This window comes from Theropithecus gelada, chromosome 8, assembly GCF_003255815.1.
Source record: "Theropithecus gelada isolate Dixy chromosome 8, Tgel_1.0, whole genome shotgun sequence".
Taxonomy (NCBI): Eukaryota; Metazoa; Chordata; class Mammalia; order Primates; family Cercopithecidae; genus Theropithecus; species Theropithecus gelada.
Window position 1 is genome coordinate 93,264,221 of NC_037676.1, and position 19,957 is coordinate 93,284,177.

At 36.5% G+C, this 19,957-nt stretch overlaps 1 protein-coding gene across 1 annotated transcript in view; it reads left to right on the top strand.

The window, feature by feature from the left end:
- The window catches only part of NECAB1 (N-terminal EF-hand calcium binding protein 1), a 172,887-nt gene that overhangs the window by 81,734 nt on the left and 71,196 nt on the right, over positions 1–19,957 (top strand). The window contains exon 5 of the mRNA XM_025393724.1: positions 7,864–7,961. Within this exon, the coding sequence (XP_025249509.1) occupies positions 7,864–7,961 (98 nt within the window). The remainder of the gene's footprint in view (positions 1–7,863; positions 7,962–19,957) is intronic.

Consider the following 19,957-nt stretch of genomic DNA (forward strand, 5'->3'; position numbering starts at 1 on the left):
CATGAATTTTGCTCAAAATATCCATGTATTTCACTCCAGAAACAGTCGGACCTCATTAGTTTGTACATAGAAGATTTGTTATTACAATCAGTACATTAGTTTCGCAAGAGCAAATTCTCCACAAGTTTGAATATATTTTTAAATTGGTGTTTAATACAACTTCATTACTCTCTGCACAAGCCTTTTGTTACTATTTTACAAAGCTGTTTTCTTGAAATGTAAAAATAACTTTGTCCCATACCTGCCTAAATCATTCTGGAGTTTTAAATGTCACTTGCAAAACAAGTGATTCAATGGGGACAGATAAATCTTTACAAATGTCTGGTTTAATAGCCTCTTCATTTATTTTATTCATCTTTATGGTTGGAACAATAGTTAAAGATTAGAAATATGGAAAGGTAAAATTTTTAAATTTTATTATTTTATGAAAAAATGGAACATTATGAGACTATTCAATTTGAAACAGCTATATTTCTCTGAACACTGGAAGGTTTAATGTTTTATGTTTTAAGATGAATGTTTAAGATAATACTTCTATCCAAGTTTGATCTTATTGTCTAGGCTGCTCAAAACATTTTTGGTAGTTAGAGTTGAGTTTTCTCTGAGAACTCCTCATTGAAACCACCAGCACTTCCTGAATATCTTATAATTCTTACAGTTTTAGAGTTTACCAAAACCATCAAAAAAGCCATTTTCTTATATTCACGAGTAGTTATTTTCCATTTCATCAAAGTGGTAGAGCAACATCAAAAGATGTTATACAATAACAACGTATCAGAATATAGGATTTCAAGGCAATAACTGAACAAAATGAGCATAATATCCAACCATGACCTTTCAAATTTTCCAATGATTTTTAAAAACTCATGCTTCTTATCCTAGCATAGTGTCCATCTCACGTTCAGGAAGGAAAATCCAACTGAAATTCAAAATATGTTTATGGAGGAGCAAGGTACTCTGGTACCAAAGGAGGTCATGCTTTTGTTAGTTATGAAATACCAACAGAGAAAATTGTGCCATTCTTTCAGACACAGTCAGATGGTAGCATTGTGCACACATGGTTAAGTACCTGAAAGTGCCCATATGGACCATTGCCATGAGGCTTTATCATGAATAGCAGTCACCGTAAAGGCCAAGTTATGGTCCGCTCTCATCTATGTGCACACAGTCCTGGTCAGTGAAGTGAAAAGATAAAATGGAAAACACAAGATTATCTTGATAATTTCATTAAGGTGGCAGACCAATTTCCCTAAAATGTCTAGCTATGTCAGACCAAAGTAATTATTTCCTCAAATCATTCATTTATATGTATTCTTTGTTTTTCACTTAACTTTGCCTGGGTAGGCCACAGCTGATGACAAAGCAAACTGTTATAAGGGCTTTTAAGATAAAAACACTAAGTGGTTCTTCTTTAATTGCTATGTTGCCTGCCTATTGTCATTAAGGAATATTGTGTTATCTATTTTCCCTTAAAAGTACTTCAAATTTTAAAGTATGATAGCATAGCTCCACTTATTCCTCTACTGAAAAAAATATTTTAAAACTATGCCTTTTTTCTATAATAGGGGAACTGGATTAGGTGCCTATCCTGTATTTATGGAAAAAGCTTTGACTATGATTTTCCCCCCATAGTTTTAGTTAGGGAATAGGTATGTGGGGCTTTAATTCAACAGGAATTTTTCTGTGTTTTTAAAATCCAGTGATTGTATTCACAGTCATGTGTTATAATCTTCCCCCTCTCTGTTCAAGAATATGCATTTTAATCTCCAGAGTGTCATTTCATTTCTCATTATTTTCTGAATATAAAGTAAATATTTAAGTTGGATTCTAATCAAAGCCAAATGCTTCAGTGTTAGCAAGTGAAATATGTCAATTCACACCCGGCACAAATTCCCCCTTGTGCGTGGGAGGGGCAGAACTTGATTGGCATGAAAAGTAGATTTCATATGTTCTTTCCTAGAAGCCAATTAAAAGTTGCAGGTATGTAAAACTTTAATTCTGAGGCTTTTACTTAATTTGTCAGTTACTAAGTTAAGGACCTAGAATTTAAAATATTTATTTTGAAAAAAAGTCTTTGTAATTTTAATTGTGAAAGTAATACATAACTACTATTTTTAAAATTTAACAGAATTATGTAGGCGTATAAGCTAATATGTCAATCTTCTCTGCCACTCATTGTCGTCCCCAATACTGAGCTCCACTATTTACTTGGAACATATTCTTCCAGACATTATTATGTGTATATTGACATTGATATATATGTGTATGTGTTGTTGTTGTTTTTTACAACAGTAATTACACTATATGATTAGTACAATTGCATCCCCTTCTCCTTCATTTCATTTGAAGGCTGCGTAGTGTCTCATGTTCCTTAATTTTTTTCAATCAAATTCCTTTTAATGGATTTTCAATTTGAATCCAACTTTCTATGGGAAAAACAGGATTGAAGTAAATATTCTCATATACATTATTCTCACACTCATGTTCAAGTAATTCTGGATAGTAGATTCCCAAACATGTAATTCCTCAATCAAGGTTTCTCTAAGGTGCACACCCACCAGCAGTTTATAGAAGTGCCAATTGTGAAGGCCTTCCTAAATGCATTTTTTTTTTGCCATACCTTATCACTATCAGTCAATACATAACTCAGTTTTAATTAGGCAATTGTGTTTGAACTCTGGCATTAAAGCTTTGATTTTGTATTTCTACCATAATTAGCTCCAATCTAAAGCATTCAGGAGTGTAATTACTACCTTTCCTGGCCCTACCCTGTTTATGACTGTTTTCATAACCTTACTCATTTTTTACTGAACCGTTTTGTAGATCTTGAAGTTGGTAGTTAAGAATAGGTAGTTGAAATATTTATAGATGGGTTAAGAATAATTGCAATGAATGTGCTTGATCTGAAAGCATATCTGTAAGAAAGCATATCTGTGAGCAAGGTTGAATATATTTAATAGCATAATTTCTCATCTAGCTGGCTGTTATCTATCAAATATTAAAGTATTTTAAAGTTCTATGAACTCTATAAATAAGATGGATTAAAAACTGAGGGTATGGGAAACTCCAGAATAAAAGCTTATTCCCTTCATACCCAAGGTTCCTTTCAGTAGCTGTGCACTAAGCACCCAGGCTGCAGAGCAGCACCAGCTTGCATTGGCAGAGCCCGGACAGTGCTGAGAGACCTGTGCCAGCAAGTCTGGGTGCTAGGAAATCAGAAGGCTCTATGCCCTCCTCCAGACTGCTGTGTCCTCCTCCAGTGGCACATGTCACTGATGATCGAGGTATAAGAGAGTTTGAGTGTCGCTTATCTGCATCCCCTCAAAATAGCCCACATTTCTAGATCTGACTGACCTCCCTATTCAGAACATGTGGGTTTTAACACTCTCTCCCATCTCAATTATTTTCTTTTCTACCTAGTCTACTACTTGAGAAATTCTAACTACTTGAGAAGTTTAGATGACTCATCTGAACTCATGAGAATACTTTGTGAGACCAGTTTCTGCTGAGACTTTTGTGGCAGCTGTGGGTCCTTTGCTTCTGACAGAATTATTAAGCTGATCTGAAAACTCAACAACTTGAAAGACTAAGGTGCAGGATAGAAAAACAAAACAAAACTGTAGTTTGGTAATGCAATACCACTGATTAAGTACAGAAAGAAAGGGAGAAACTAATTTATTGTTAGCATTTTAGTAGAGAAGATGGCACATTGGATATCCATGAGAACATAGCCTGCTTTCTGACAGATAACAGGCTTACTACATCTGCTTATAAATTGTGCTCTACTTTTTCATCATACCTAATGTTCAGACTCTACTTTTTAATGATACTTCACTTAAACTGATGAGGATTGGTTTTCACATATTGCCATATGTGCAATACAACTCTATTTTGCTCAAGTTCATGAAGCCTACATACAGGTTTCAACAAAATAGGTCTTTTCTCCAGGAAGTTATTATAGTTACCAAAGGAAAAGCATTTTAAAGAACCAATATTTGTTCCAAATCTTTCTTTCTAATGCCATGACTTAAGGACAATATTCATTTGCCCCACTCACACTTGCATTGTGATTCAAATGAGAAACACGAGAAACTTGGAATAAAACTTTAGTCGAAGCTCAGCCACTTCCAAAGACGTCACTGTCCTTCCCTCCTGCCTGCCACATCTTGGAGTTTGCAGATCTGCAAAATTCTGGACTCCACCCCTCATTCCACTTCACAGCTTTGGCATGGCTCATAGTCCTAGTTGTGTGATGAAATCCCTCCTGGCAATTGATGCCTCCCTTCTCTCTTGATGGTGTCACCAACATTCCCAAATCATCCTTAGTGCATCCTTTCCTTTTCTGATAGGAAAATTTGAGGATATAACTCTCCTTTTCAAAATTGTTCCATGGCTTCCCATTGCCCATAGTGGTCTCAGATTTACTCTGCATCATCATCTCCTAGGGAACCTCACCCTCAACCCAAATATTGTGATTTACTAGATGAGACCTTCTCAGTTATCTTAATGTCTAACAAGTACCCTAGAGTAGTGTTTCTCAAACTTAGGTTATGCCTACAAATCACGTGGGGGTCTTATTAAAATGCAGATTGTGATTCAACAGGACTGGAAGCGGGTCTGGGACACTAAGTTCTAACAAGCTCCCAGGTGAAACTAATGCTGCTGGTCCACAAAACAAACTGAACAGTGAGGTACAAGAGGATTCTGATGCAGGTGGTCAAAAACACTGACCTAGACTTGAGGATCAAAGAGCATCTGGCAAGGACTGTTTCCAACACATACAGCTTTGTCTCCCATCACTGAGTTTTAGCATGTTTCCTTGCTGCCTCCCATTCTCAAATATGTTCCAGTCCTGTTCTTTATATCTTGGCAGTGCTGAACTACACATACTCCTGCAAACATGACAGGAAAACAGCTGCTTCCGTGCCTTTCCTCCTAGTATCCAGCAAGTTCAGTCCTATTCATCTGTTAACTGAGCCATTGGTGGTGTTTCTCCTATGAAGTCCTCTCTGATTCACCCAGGCAGACTTGGGCATTCTTTTGGACAGGACCTCGCTCTGTCGCCAGGCTGGAGTGCAGTGGCACAATCTCGGCTCACTGCAACCTCGGTCTCCCTGGTTCAAGCAATTCTCCTGCTTTATCCTCTATTTGGATTGCACCTTGTATCTGGGCTCTCAAACCATTGTCTTTAACAATGATTATGTGTACTGCAGTTGTTTCTTGGAATGCTTGGAATGTTTATCTCTCCTCTGACTGTAGGGCTTCTGTCTTTTCACCTTTGTATTCCAAGCTCCTACAATAGCACCTAGCACATAAAAGGCCCTAAGTAAAGGTATGTTAGGCCACAGAATGAGTAAGTGAACACTCGCTATGATGAAGTGGAGGGGAGTTTTCTCTCTTTATCTATGTTGGATGTGCCTGGCTCTTTCATCTAACTTCCCTTTGAGTTTATTGGAGCCCCCTTGCCTTGACTGCCTGACCCATATCCCTCAGTGAGTAAGTTATAAAAGAGCCTTAGTGACACTGAGCTGCACCACCTCAAAATAACCCTTACACTTAGATTTCCAACTTAAGCTCCTATCCACTTACTCATATGGTAATTCTCTTCCTTCTCAGTCATTTTATTTACTATGTAGTGATTGTTCCTTTTTTCTAACTTAGAGGGTTGGGATGAACACATGGATGAATGAAGGAAAGAAATAATGAAGTCTAGATAGGTGTCAGCTCTGAAACTTCTAGTCGTTGTTTTTCTCATACGCTTTATCAGCATATGCCTGCATCTGTGTGGATAGGTCCAATTTCAAAGTGGAAAGACAACTTAAATTCTCTCCAGGAACCTTTGCTAATTAAGCCAAATATCTTGTCTATGAATGAAATATTTATTTTAAAAAGTGGCTTTACTTCTATCTATCTATAGATAAATAGAGTCTATATATATAGTCTATGTATATTTATGCATAGATAGAGAGACTTGCTTTTTTAGCACCAATTTTTTTGTTTTCACGTTCTTTTTTTTTTTAAGAGACAGTGTCTCATCTGTAGCCCAGGCTGGAGTGCAGTGATGCTATCATGGCTCACTGCAGCCTCCACTTCGCAGGCTCAAGCAATCCTCCCACCTCAGCCTCCCAAGTAGCTGGGATCAGAGGCACATACCACCATGCTGCATGGCCCAAGCTGGTCTCAAACTCCTGGGCTCAAGTGATCCTTCTACCTTGGCTTCCCAAAATGCTGAGATTATAGGCACAGCATGTTTTCACTTTATATTTTTGTCTACTTGCATTTAAAACACCTATCATAATCCTCTTTGAGGTATTATATATACAAGTTTTAAAATAATGAAGTAACAGCTTCACTTTTTGGCTTTTTTTTTTACGTTTTTTGCTTGTTTCAACATAGTATAGACTCAGTTCTGATATTCATTATTTTTCCAACTTATGAATATTCTACAGGCATATTAACTGCTTGCTGGTTGATGAAGAGTGTTCATTTGTTATAAATAATTGCACAGGGACTTCCTTTGTTATAAATAATTGCACAAATAAAGTTAGACATATTTGTCAACCTTATCAAAAAGTCAACATTATAACCACAAATTAAAATGTTATTTTGAAGCAGGTATTTAAGGAGTAAATACTTTCTTATTTATCTTCCAACTAATCACTTTCTAAAGAATCTTTCTAAGAGATAGTTTGCACCACATTGTTTTTAAGGAATGCATTTTACTTTTTGTCAAAAATATGTTGTTTGTTTTTAACCTAAGTGTATACAGACAGTATTTTGACACCCATGATCTGGAATTGATTTAGTGCTCACCTGCATTTATTTTCTTCTCAAAAGAAGTCTGTACATTAATTAATATATCAGTCAATGGCACTTTCCAGTTGCTATTAATATCAGTATAAACAAATATTTCCAAGAGTATTAAATAAATTAATCAATGTGGTTTCCATCAAACATGCTGAAATGTATTCCCATAATCTCAAGTGGCTTATATGTGATTATATTTATCATTTCAATTTAGTTCCACAAATACTGTGGCACATTAAAGAGAGACAGTAATAAACTACAGTTCATCCAAGGAAAGGTGTACAGGAATGGTGAGAACTATTCATTTTTTAGTGTCTGAAAACCCTAAATCTTCTCAATATATAAATTTACGTTAAGCTAGTTTGCTTTCATTATGGAAATGTATAGATTTCTATAAGTAAATACAAGATTTTGCATTTCTATATATTTCAACTTACTAGTTTAGGATCAGTTCATGTTCCATACTTTTAATTTTAATCACAAATCCACTATATTATTTATTCCTAGCAACTGAAAAAAGTGATAGACTTTACTTTTTCTCTGCCCAAATTGTTGAAAAAAAAAAGAAAAAGATTGTGACAGGGACAGTTACATAGAAGGTGCCACAGAAGACCCTCTCATGTTTTGCGTCACTGACTCTTAACCTTGAAAAAAGCTTAGCTTCCTTAAATGTTTCCTCCAAGAAACAAAAAACGTAACTTAACTATTTTCTAAAATTACTATCCCGGTGAGATCTATAATACTATGTTGTCAAAAAAATATTTTATTGAAACATCCTTGTCAGTAGATCCAGATTCATTTTTTCCTACTTTTGTAGGAAGCAACATTTCTTCAAGGATAATGGTAATCATTCAGGTTTCCTTTTCTTTTTTCTTGATGTCTTAGTAAAATGAACAGATTGTCACCTTATTTAGTCTTATTTGGAAACCTTCCAGTTTTTACTTATAGCTGACATTTTGTTTTACTCATTTAAGGAATAAATAATTTGTTGATTTTTTTTGTTTTACGGTTACCTAAACTCAAATATGAATTTATTTCAATATTTTCATTTTTCAGAATATTTTTCTCAGCACTTGGGCGAGTATGAGAATGTACTAGCAGCACTTGAAGACCTGAATCTTTCCATCCTGAAGGCAATGGGCAAAACAAAGAAAGTAAGAAAATGTTAATGTTTATTTTCTATAAAAATCTCTTATTTGAAAAAGAGTTTTCTTGAAAATCATACCTATTTTCAAGTATAGATTCTTTATTATCACTGATAGTTTATTTTTCTTCATATTAAATGAGCTATGTTATTCTTTTGCAACATAATTATAAACACTATATGCCAAAGACTGTGCTTCGTGTTGAGGATACAAAGATACAAAGACCTGTTAGAATAGCTCTAAGCCTGGTGGTGATACAAGTGTGTAAACTAAGTAATACGTTTTGAATCTTTTCCCTCTCCAAATCCTATATTGAATTGTAATCCCCAGTGTTGGAGGTGGGGCCTGGTGGGAGGTGATTGGCTTATGGATCACCATTCCCCCAGTGCTGTTCTCCTGATGCTGAATGAGTGAGTTATCATGCGATCTGGTTGTTTAAAAGTGTGTGGCGCCTCCTTGCCCCTCTCCTTCCTCCTCTGGCCATGTGACATGCTTTGCTTCTCCTTTACCTTCCACCATGATTGAAAGCTCCCTGAGGCCTCCCCAGAAACAGAAGTCACTATGCTTCCTGTACAGCTTGCAGAACTGAGAGCCAATTAAACCTCCTTTCTTTACAAATTACCCAGCCTCACATATTTCTTTATAGCAATGAGGGAACTGACTAATGCACTAAGCATTACAGTATAGCCCAATGAGAAGCACAAGACATCTAATTCATGCTGGAGGTGAGACGACACCTGAACACTTATAGATAAAGGAAGTTGGTAGAGCTGAACAAAGGAGACCTAAATACAGAGAACAGCACATGCAGAGGCTCTGAGTCAAGAGGGTCACAGGACACCCTAGGAAATGAAGCTGGACAATAAGGATGAAGTACCGAAGAGTGGCATGATGTGAAATGAAACTGGAGTGCTAGGGAGGGCCCACACCTTTCATGATGTCAGCAAAGCTAAGGATTTAGGCCTGTATCCTAAGTGCAAATAAATCAGCAAATATTTAAAGCAGAAGTAAAAAAATCTCATGCAGTCTTTCAAAAAGACCATACAAGAATTAACTTGGAACTGGGGTGGATAATATAGAGGAATAGGATCAGAAAGATGACTGAGTAGTTTCGTTCATTAGTCTGGATAAGAAATGTTGATATTTGGAAAACAATAAAGACTCAACTGAATTTTGGAAAATGAAGTTCAGAAAGTGCCCTAAAACTTCAAGGAAAACAGAAAATGTAAGAAAATTGGAGCACCAGGATAGTGTATCCTATATCCAAATAACAAATTCCAAAAAGAGAGAGAGAGAAAAAAGGAAAACAGGTAAAAAGTGGAATCAGAATACATTTTCTTTAGAGCTCTTCAGGAATATTTGGAAACTGTATAATAACTTCATCCCTTGGAAACTTCTCTCCAGAAATGGCCATTAAAAAATTCTCTGCTTTGTGTGTCTAGCTTCTTCTTGTTCTTCAAGTCTCATCTTAAATACCATGGCCTCAGAAAGGTCTTCTCTGACCACTTCCATCTAAAAAAAAGAAAGGGTCATCTCTATTAGAGTAGCTCATCTGTTCCTTGCTGACAATGTATCATAATCAGTGAGTAACTGTGCAATGTTTTTGTTGTTGTGTATTTGTTGTCTGTATAGAGAGAGAAGGGCAGTGACTGCTTTTTGGTTTTGGGGTTTTTTCTTGTTTTGTTTTTGGCTCACCATGTTTACTCTGAACCTAGCACAGGACCTGACAATTAAAATCATACTCAAAAAGTTTATTGATGGATTAAATTAATTGATTGGTTAAATGAATACACATATAACTCCAAAAGCGAAACACTTTTGCTCCTAAAAGAAAAATTGCTCCTAAGTTAATTTAAGAAGCTTCCAGATTTCCTCTAATAGGAAGAAAAAAACAAGTTATATAATCTTCCTTATTTCCTCAGAAATATGCACTAAAGTCATGTTGTTTTCCTTGTATTAAGACAATGAGGTTTTGTGGGATTTAAATTGAGGTCAACCTGTTGTTTTGGTTTCTTAAGTTGCAAAATCTTTTTCTTGGCACTGACCCTTAAAAATGCCTGTGATTCATATTATCATACTGTTTAATTGAGAAAAACATATGTCTCTGATTTAAATTAAAAAGGAAAAAGAAAAAAGAAATAGTCAAAATTAAAATTAGAAAAAGCCCCTTTGTGTAATAGCTCAAAGATGAATAAAATGCAGGAGTTTTGACGTTTCTCAAGCCACTGTTGAATAGACATCTTCTCCACACTGTCCAGCACATGGACCCTTCAGAATGAGAAATCTAGCATTTTTCTCTATATTTCTACCCAGATAAAAAGTCCTGTCTTGGTAGGAAGATCTGATTGTTCTAGGCTTTTATGAAAAATGAAATACAAGCCTTTTATGATCTATCTTGACAGGCAGTACCTCTGTTTGCAGTGTCAGAGAATGGATAAAATGGGATTTAGCTGTCTACCTTAAACTCCAGATGACTCAGGACAAATACAATCTGTCATTATTTTCCCTCCTCCTCCTTCTCCCTTAACCCCAGTCTTTTGTCAGATCCTCAAGGGCTACATGGATTATTTTACTTTGCTTGTTATTCTGGAACAAAACACCGTAGGTCAAATTCAAATTCCAAATGGCCATTTGAAAGTCCCAAAGGTAAGTAAAACCAGAACCCTCTGTCTGACTTTGGAATGTTTCACACACACACAAAAATAGCTTTGTCCATTAGTTTTTCTTCTTTCTACAGGGTAGAGGTGATAAGTTAACTTGCAGCATTAGTATGCGAAGTGCTTGTGATCTCAAAGCAAATATAGAATTCTGATGCTACAGCTGAATTCATCATGTGCTATGTTATATAAACACAAATGGGATTTGCTGTTTATTAGTAGGGCTTAAAAGGAGATTATCACAAGTTAAAGTGAAGAATGGCATTTTCAAAATAATTATTTAGGGTTTGTTAGTTACCTTACTGAGTGCAGCCATGAAATTTTCCAAAATTAAAGTATATATATATTTTTTTCTTCTGACAGTTATTTTTCAAACAAACACACCCTACAGTACATTTTCAATAATTTAAAGAAAAAAATAGACTTGAATCCTAGCACTTCCGGGCCTCTGTCTCTGTCTTACTCTCCTACATCTGTCTTCGGGATCTATGTTGATTCTTTCTTTAGCATCTACAGATCCCTTTATCTTTATCTTTTCATCTCTCCTCTATCTCTAATTTTTTTTTATGTTGAGCATCTGGGCCTCCCAGGGCTCCATATTCCTTTCACTAAAGATCACAATCATTTTATTTGAGTCTTACTATGAAAAAGATGAAATAGCAATAGGACACAGAATTTCTATTTGGGACAAAGATCATTACCATAATTTTATGTAGGATTTATTATTAAAATTTTCCCTTGTTTCAGGCAAAATATCCAAGCTGAAATGATACCATATGTGGCATAGTAAAATACCCTTGTAGGCTTACAGAAGGCAAGCATTTTAATTTTTCATTATAGTTTCATTGCAATCCTTTAAGTATTCAATCCTTAAGTATTTAAAAATAAGATGAAGAAATTATTCTTGGACTTCAGAGCAACCACACAAAAAAAGTACTTTTTAAACCATTTATTTGACATCTTCTTTTTTCCTTGAAATTCTCTGTCAAAATGAGTATGTTTAGGGAAGAGGAAGTAGAGACTAGGAGGATGGAAAATAGGAGAGAAGTGTTTTGAGGTTGCAAGTTTGGTTCAATAGGAGAGAAGCCCTGAGTCAGGTCCAAGCCTTGGACTCCTCCATGCAGCCCTCGCCAGACTTCTGCCCAGCACCTGGCAAAGGGGAACTCAACACCTCTGGAAAGGTTGCTCAATGAAGTAAGGAGGAACATGTTCTCTCGTAGCAGACCCTAGTTATCCTGAAGGATTCTGCAGGACCTACTTCCTGGACAGAAAAACCTCCACCTCGCAGTGGGTAAGGAGGAGATAGAACTGAGATGAGAGCCCTAACCCTTCTAATTCATGTGAGCATGGCTTTGGGTGTAATTTAAAGGTGATAAAAAACCACTTTGAGGTTATTGATAGAGTTCACACAGTGGTGTAGGTGATTAATTCAGGCAAAGATCATCAACAAAGTAGTGGCTAAGGTGGATATGCTAGGAGGATGGAGGACAGAGTGCATAGTAATGTCTGGGCAGGTTCAAGACTTGGATTGGTACCTACCTGGCAACCACATCACTGGTTCTTTCTAGCCATTGCTGCAGCCCCACCAGACTCTTGGTGACTGATCTGACTTTGCTGAGCCAAGTTGCCAAATGATGCCTAACGACTCTTCTTTCCAGCCAGTCTAGGGCTTCCGTGGCTATGACCAAAAAGAGGATGAGGAATAGCTGTCAATGCCAGCTAGCGTTCATATAGCACCTTGGAGTTTTCAACATGCTTTAATATACAGTATTTCAGTTACTCTTCATCACATCCCAGTAAGGAATTTCAGGCAAAAGGTAATATACCCATTTCAAAAATGAGGAAACTGAGTCGCAATGTGGCTAGTTGATTTATTGATATCCTAAAGATAATGAAATTTAAACCAAGTGATTCTCATTTAAATTTTTTTTATTTAAGGTTTATGTGGTTCCATATGAACATGCTATAAACCTGCAGCTGTAAGTTCTATCATGACACAAAACATTTCTGGTATTAGGTGCCTTTGGTCTTTGAAACAATCAAAGTCTTTAGAGTTCAGCTGTGTCTCAGCAAAGGCATAAAGATTTCTAGCTTCTCTATTAGAAATATTTTCAGTTTTGTTTTTGACAAATGAATAAGTAGCTATCCAGAACTCAGTGTAATATGTGAGGAATATATGAAAGAAATTATAGACAGAAGCAGATGATAATTAAATGCTGAAATCATAATTAAATCCTGAAATCAAAAGATGAAGGTGCATAAGCAAAGTTCTAGGCAAGGAAGTTCATATTGTTTATTATAGTTTGTTGTCATTAGAGAAATGAACTTTAATTAGAAAGTAAGAGAAGTTACGTGCCTATGTCAAACAATGGATATTTAGCTTTTTACTTACTAGAATGAAATATATCCAAAGGAAAGGCTACTGTACTGGAGAGAAGTAAGCAAAAATATTGGTCTTCTGGGCTCTGAATGAATTTATAAAGGATCTGAAAGCATTCCAATAGGAGTCCTACTGATTTTTTTTAAAAAATAGGTAACTGTATTACTTCTCGGTTGACACTTAAAATGCCATGTTTACTATTTGCTAAATACTTATAATGTACTCAGTTTTGTGTCAGAACTCACTATTCTGTTCCTGTGGTAAACTGTGTTTTCTGGTATTAAGTATTATTATCATGTTATCTTAATTCGTGTGTACTTAGATACATTTGAAAATGTAAAAGTGCAGGTCTTCTCTGATTGTTCTTCTCTTTCTCTCTCTTTTTTTTTTTTTTTTTTTTTTTTTGGTGGAGACAGGGTTTCACTATGTTGCATCAGGCTGGTTTCAAACTCCTGAGCTCAGGCAATCCATCCACTTCACCTTTCCAAAGTGCTGGGATTACAGGCGAGAGCCACTGCACCTGGCCTGACTCTTCTTCTTTAGCAGAGTTTTGCCCTTAGTTTGCCATGTTTGCATAAGTTTTGTAATTGTTTTTTCAATTCTGGGAAAAACTTTTATTGGAATTTTCATTAAATTTATGAAGTAATTTTGAGAGAATTGTCATCTTGGTAATATTTTCCCTTCCCATGCAGGTACAAATATATTTTTTCATTTATTCAAGCTTCTTTTTATGCCTCATTAAATATTTTTATGATACCTCATATAGGTTCAAAACATTTCCTGTTAAATCTGTTCATGTATATTTTATATTTTTGTTGTTTTATAAATGGCCACCCTCTCTAACTTCCTAACTTAATGTTGGTGCTATATTGGAAAATGATTAATTTTTGTATACGCATTTGGTAACTAGATTAGCTACCATCTCGAGTAGTTGTTCTGTCCGTGACATGCCATTTATCATCCTTTACTGATATTACAGCTTGAACATTGAGAGCCTCTGTCACTGTAAGAAACAACCCACCTAATCTCTCTTTTAGGGAAGTTGACCGATCTGTATATAGTCTGTAATGCCCTGATTATCTTCTCCCACTTTTTTGATCTGAACTTTGAAGCTATACTTTGCACCTATTGTTGTTACATAAGATTTCAAATTCTACTTCATTACCACAAGGCAGTAATAAACTATGACTTACACTTTAGAATCTTGTGTCTTAAAGGGACAAGATCATTTTCCACAAAACCAAACATAGTTTTAAAAAGCTTGAGTAGCAAAATTCTATAAATGCAAACATGTGAAACATTAGCCGATTCTTACATATTTTTAACAGAAAAGACACAAACAATAAAAGTAAATAATATATTTAATTAATTGGCAGCACATCGATATAGGCCAGAAATAAACTTGATGTTCAGAAAAGGGAAAGGTCAGTGCTCACTGAGTAGTCAGAACATCAGGGAGAAGGTGAGACCCAAATGAGCCTCAAAGAATGGGCAATTTTAATAAAGGAAAAAGAGAATAGAAGAGCCTGCAGATAATGACCTTACTTTGACTTTTTAAGGAGGCAGCTATGAAGCCTAGTTTCATCAGAGGCCCTCTTTCATGTCCAGAGGAGGCTGTAGTTTACAGATGGAGGGGTCAGGTCATGCTGACTGCAGTTGGTATTTCACCTTATTTACAGTTTCTCGAATGAATGTATAAATAAAAAACTGCGATCTTGCAAATAATCTTGAATCAAGGGGAATTAAAAAAAAAAAAACTTAACAGATTGCTAGAGCTGTGGCAGGTAGAGGCCCCAGGTCAACTGCTGGTATACCCCAAAGCCACAGAGGTCCCTATTAGTAATCATTTTTTTCATGATCGTTTTCTATTTTCAGACAGTCCTACCAATCCTTCCTCCCCATCCCAACCAGAAATAAGATACAGTGATAAATTATTTTTATTTTATTTCATGCACCTATAATTTCAAATAGCCATTTTTTTCCTTTGTGGGGATTTTCTTTTATTTATCTTACTTAGATTGCTAGTGGGAACATTTATATTCCTAATAGAAAGTGGGAGTTAATTTTCTGCCTAATGAAAGGACGAGTACAAAGTATACTGTTCTATTTAAAAAGAAAAGCTGGTTTATTTTGCCCAAAAATATAGTTCTGAACTACACTTGCCTGAGTGAATGTACAGCTCTATTTCTGAAGAAATGAACTTTGAAATTCTAAAAGCTAGATAAGGGAGAGAAGTTAATGCAGACATTCATGGGGGATAGACAGCACAGCATGTGATTCCTTCTGTCACGAGAATTAAATTTGATATGACTCATTTCTTTTGCCTGAAGTGGAAAAGTGCAGAGGGAGAGATTAAAAATTGGTCTGTCTTGTGTTTCTCAGATGTGATGGGCATCAGTTATTATCATGTTGAAGTTGTTCTTTCCCGTTTTTATTTACAAAGAGGAAATACTGAACATTGCAAACCAGAAATACTAAAGGTTACTTGAGAATTAATTCGTTTTGGCAAAGTCCTTATTTTCAAAATAATACATCCAAAAGAATGTACTTTCAAAAAGAAAATGAATATGTGCAAAAAAATATATTATAGGTGCTTCCCCTTGGCTGCAGGACAAGAGAGCTCAGGGCCACATGGTATTGTGTGACATCCCTTTGGAATGATTGATCCCGTGACCTGTCAGTTGTGTAATAACAAATGGAATGTAGCTCTAACAGCCGTGCAGGGTTATTGAATTGACTGAGATCTCTGGGAAACTTTCCCACAATTTCTTTGGGTTTCAGTTTGAATTTCTGTTATGGATCATACTCACTTTCTAGGACTACCAATTATGCCACAAGCAGCCTCGTTTCTGACAGTATGGGAAGGAGATGTTTTCATCAGTTGTACATCTGGGTTTCAGAATACTGGCTGTGTGTTATTACTCTGTAAGACCGAATGTCTGACAAAAAATGTCAGCTAACTCCCTCAAGGTCACAGCTGACACATGGATAGCGATCTTAAGTTGATCCCTATGAATTGCTTTCTAGTCCTCCTTGGCATGAAGCTATTAGAGTTTCTAGTCAATTTCTTGAGAAGATGACAAAAATTATGGCTGAGAAGGCAGAAAATATATTGAAGGATTTGTTAGTTGTAATCGTTATCTACTGCTGAAGTTTCTGAGGGTCAGGAATCCAAGCATGGCTTAAGTGGGTGATTCCTATTCAGAGATTATCTTGAGATTGTAGTCATTTTAAGGTCCTTGAGGAATTGCTTTCAAGCTCACTCACAAGGCTGCTGACACATTCCAAGGAAATAGAGTCAGTTATGTGGCTTCTATTTGTCACCACATGGGCCTCTCCATAGGGTTGCTCTTATAACATAGTAGCTGGCTTTCTCCAGAGAAGTGATTGTAAAGAGAGAGAGGCCGGGTGTGGTGGCTCATGCCTGTAATCCCAGCACTTTGGGAGGCCGAAGCGGGCGGATCACTTCTGCCATATTCTATTCACTAGAAGCAAGTCATTAAGTCCAGCCCACATTCAATGGGAGGGGAATTAAACTCCACTTGTGTGCCTATATCTTTAAAACTACCATAGTAGTCAACTATTAACTTTGTGTGTGTAAGTGTGTCTCTGTGTGTGTGTGTTTGTGTGTGTGTGTGTGTGTGTGTGCTGGAGTGGTGGAAGAAAATCTTTATCTGTTTTTTTCCTCCATTTATATCTACCCCATTAAAAGAAATCAAATTGATTTTTGAAACTCTGACATACATGCCTATCCCTTATATTAGCTGAATGCTTCTAATATGGTTTGGCTGTGCCCTCACCCAAAATCTCCCCTTGAATTGTAATCCCTACAATCCCCATAATCCCCATGTGTCAAGGTTGGGACCAGGTGGAGGTAATGGGATCATAGGGGCTGTTTCCCCCATGCTGCCATCGTGATAGTGAATGTGCCTCACAAGATCTGATGGTTTTATAAGCGTCTGGCATTTCCCCTGCTTGCATTTCATCCTACCACCCTGTGAAGAAGGTGCCTGATTGTCCCTTGCCTTCTGCCACGATTGTAAGTTTCCTGAGGCCTCCCCAGCAATGTGGAACTGTGAGTCAATTAAATGTCTTTTCTTTATAAATGACCTAATCTTGGGTATTTCTTCATAGCAGTGTGAGAATAGACTAATACAGTAAAAATTCTGAAAGATAATGAGAATCAATTATGTTTTATCTTTAGAACTAAGCCACACATACAAATGTATATATAATGAATATATATCAATAAAGCCCAAACATATATAACAAGATGAAAAATACATTTGCCTGAGTTTGAGTTAATATTAAATATGGTCACTCTAAAACAAGTTTTTAAAGAAGTATTTTAAAACTATCAGCTTTCAAAGAGCGTTCCAGATTTTAATGTCTGAAAATCCATGTCCCTGAAAAACAACTCAGTTTATTCACTGGTTCAGCAGAAATTCCATTCTAGGAAATGGAAAGGAATCTAGGTTTTGCAACACAATGCCCTCAAGAGTCTCACTATAAAGCAAAATGGGTAATTTAGGACTATCTGCCATCCAAAACTTTAAGTAGATTTCATAAGAAAGGTTTAAACAACATGTGGTAAGACTAGAAAATAGGAAAGCATCACTTTGTCCAGTAAATCTGGAAAGTTATCATGGAGTAAACAGTATTGAAGATAAACTTCAAAGAGTGAAAGGCTTATGGCCAAAGATTGCTGGGAAATAGTGAGAATGAAAGTCACTTCAAGGAAAAGGAGTAATAGAAACAAAAGTGTGAGAAACAGAATGCATTTTCATAGAAATTTGGGGAATACAGAGTGTTTGAAGCCTTAAGTAATTTTGAACACTGTGAGTGTCCAGACTGACAGGCAAATTGGCTGAGAAATTTAGCATTTAATCATTAAGTAGCAGAGGTGTATTGGAAGTTTTTGAATAATGGAAATAAAGTTGGTCACATGAGGCTCAGTTAGGAAAGCTTTACTTCTCTCATATCTACTTATTTGTTTCCCAGCTGTCACCTCTAAAATGAGGATAATGTTTACTCGTAACACTGATCTTGATTGTTTGAAAGAAAAGCTATTCTACATATTATGCTGTTTTGTGTATATTTATATGTATGCTATCCTAGGTATTTCTATGAATTCTAGAGGGTTTTTCACAATTTTCAACAAATATTACCTATTCCCACATAGAAAAAAAGGTAATAGAACTAAGAATTTTTCTCCTTTTATAAAATGTCATTCTTGATCTGATTCTTTTTTTGGTTGTTGACAGTCACAGGAGGAATTAAGAAACACAAAGTTAAGGTTGTTAATACTGAATGCTTTCCCATTCAAGAATTTTTTTTTTTTTTAGATAGGCTTTCACTCCTGTTGCGCAGGTTGGAGTGCAGTGGTGGGATCTCAGCTCATTGCAACCTCTGCCTCCCAGGTTCAAGCGATTCTCCTGCCTCAGACTCCCAAGTAGCTGGGACCACAGGAACACACCACTGTGCCTAGCTAATTTTTGTATTTTTAGTAGAGATGGGGTTTCACCATATTGTCCAGGCTGGTCTCGAACTCCTGGGCTCAAGCTGCCTTGGCCTCCCACATTGCTAGGATTACAGGCGTGAACCACCACACCCAGCTTCAAGTACACGTTTATACTTGATAAACTTTTTTGTTTATCCAAACATAGCAGATAAAGGCCAAGAATTTTTGGTTTATAACAACAGGCAAAATGGCAATTATGCAAAATGTTCAGAAAATATTTGAAGGATTTTTCTTGGTTTTCTCAGGAGCATCAGAAGACATAGCTTATCACTCTCTTCCTTACATGGTCATGTAGTTTTTCTGTATTACTTTGAATATTGGCATTTCAATGAAATAAAATTGAAGTGGGTGAGGGGTTAACGCATAGGTTTTTTTCTCTATTGTAGGAGAGAAATGTGCCTTGATTTTCTTCATCGTTCAGTCAAATATGAGCATTAATAGCTATATAACTATAATAAACATTGATAGCATCATAATTTCCATTTTCATAAAGAATATTGGCTCACTAAGTATCACATCTATTGAATTTTCTTCGTAACATATACAATATTTAAAATTATATATATATAGATAGATAGATAGATTTTTTTTTTTTTTTTTTGTGAGACGGAGTCTCGCTCTGTAGCCCAGGCTGGAGTGCAGTGGCCGGATCTCAGCTCACTGTAAGCTCCGCCTCCCGGATCCACGCCATTCTCCTGCCTCAGCCTCCCGAGCAGCTGGGACTACAGGCGTCCGCCACCTCGCCTGGCTAGTTTTTTTTTTTTTTTTTTTTGTATTTTTAAGTAGAGACGGGGTTTCACCATGTTAGCCAGGATGGTCTCGATCTCCTGACCTCATGATCCACCCATCTTGGCCTCCCAAAGTGCTGGGATTACAGGATTGAGCCACCGCGCCCGGCCTTAAAATGATATTTTAACAGTAAAGAAATATTTCAGGCTGGGTGCCGTGGCTCACGCCTGTAATCCCAGCACTTTGGGCGGCTGAGATGGGTGGATCACGAGGTCAGGAGATCGAGGCCATCCTGGCTAACATGGTGAAACCCCGTCACTACTAAAAATATTAAAAAAAAAAAAAGAAATATTTTAAATGAAACAGAAATGATCTATATGATTATTAACCCCCCCCAAAAGGCGATTGTCATATTTGTACCCCCTTTAGATCTTTGTTGCCTCACGCTCTTTGCTTTATCCTCTACGATCAAGTGAGTCACCTAGTCCTAATGATTTTGTCCTTAATGTTGCTCACGTCCATCTTCTTCCCTCACAACCCACTGTCTGGGCCACATGAGGCAGAGTCTCCTTGACTCGCACAGGGATTCCTTGTTACAGTCACTGAAGTCATTATTTTTCATCCAGTGTTGTCTACAGACCATTCTCCATCCTGCAAGATGAGACATCTTTCCAAAAATTAAGACTTTCCCTCACCTCCTTAAAACTTTACATTGGCT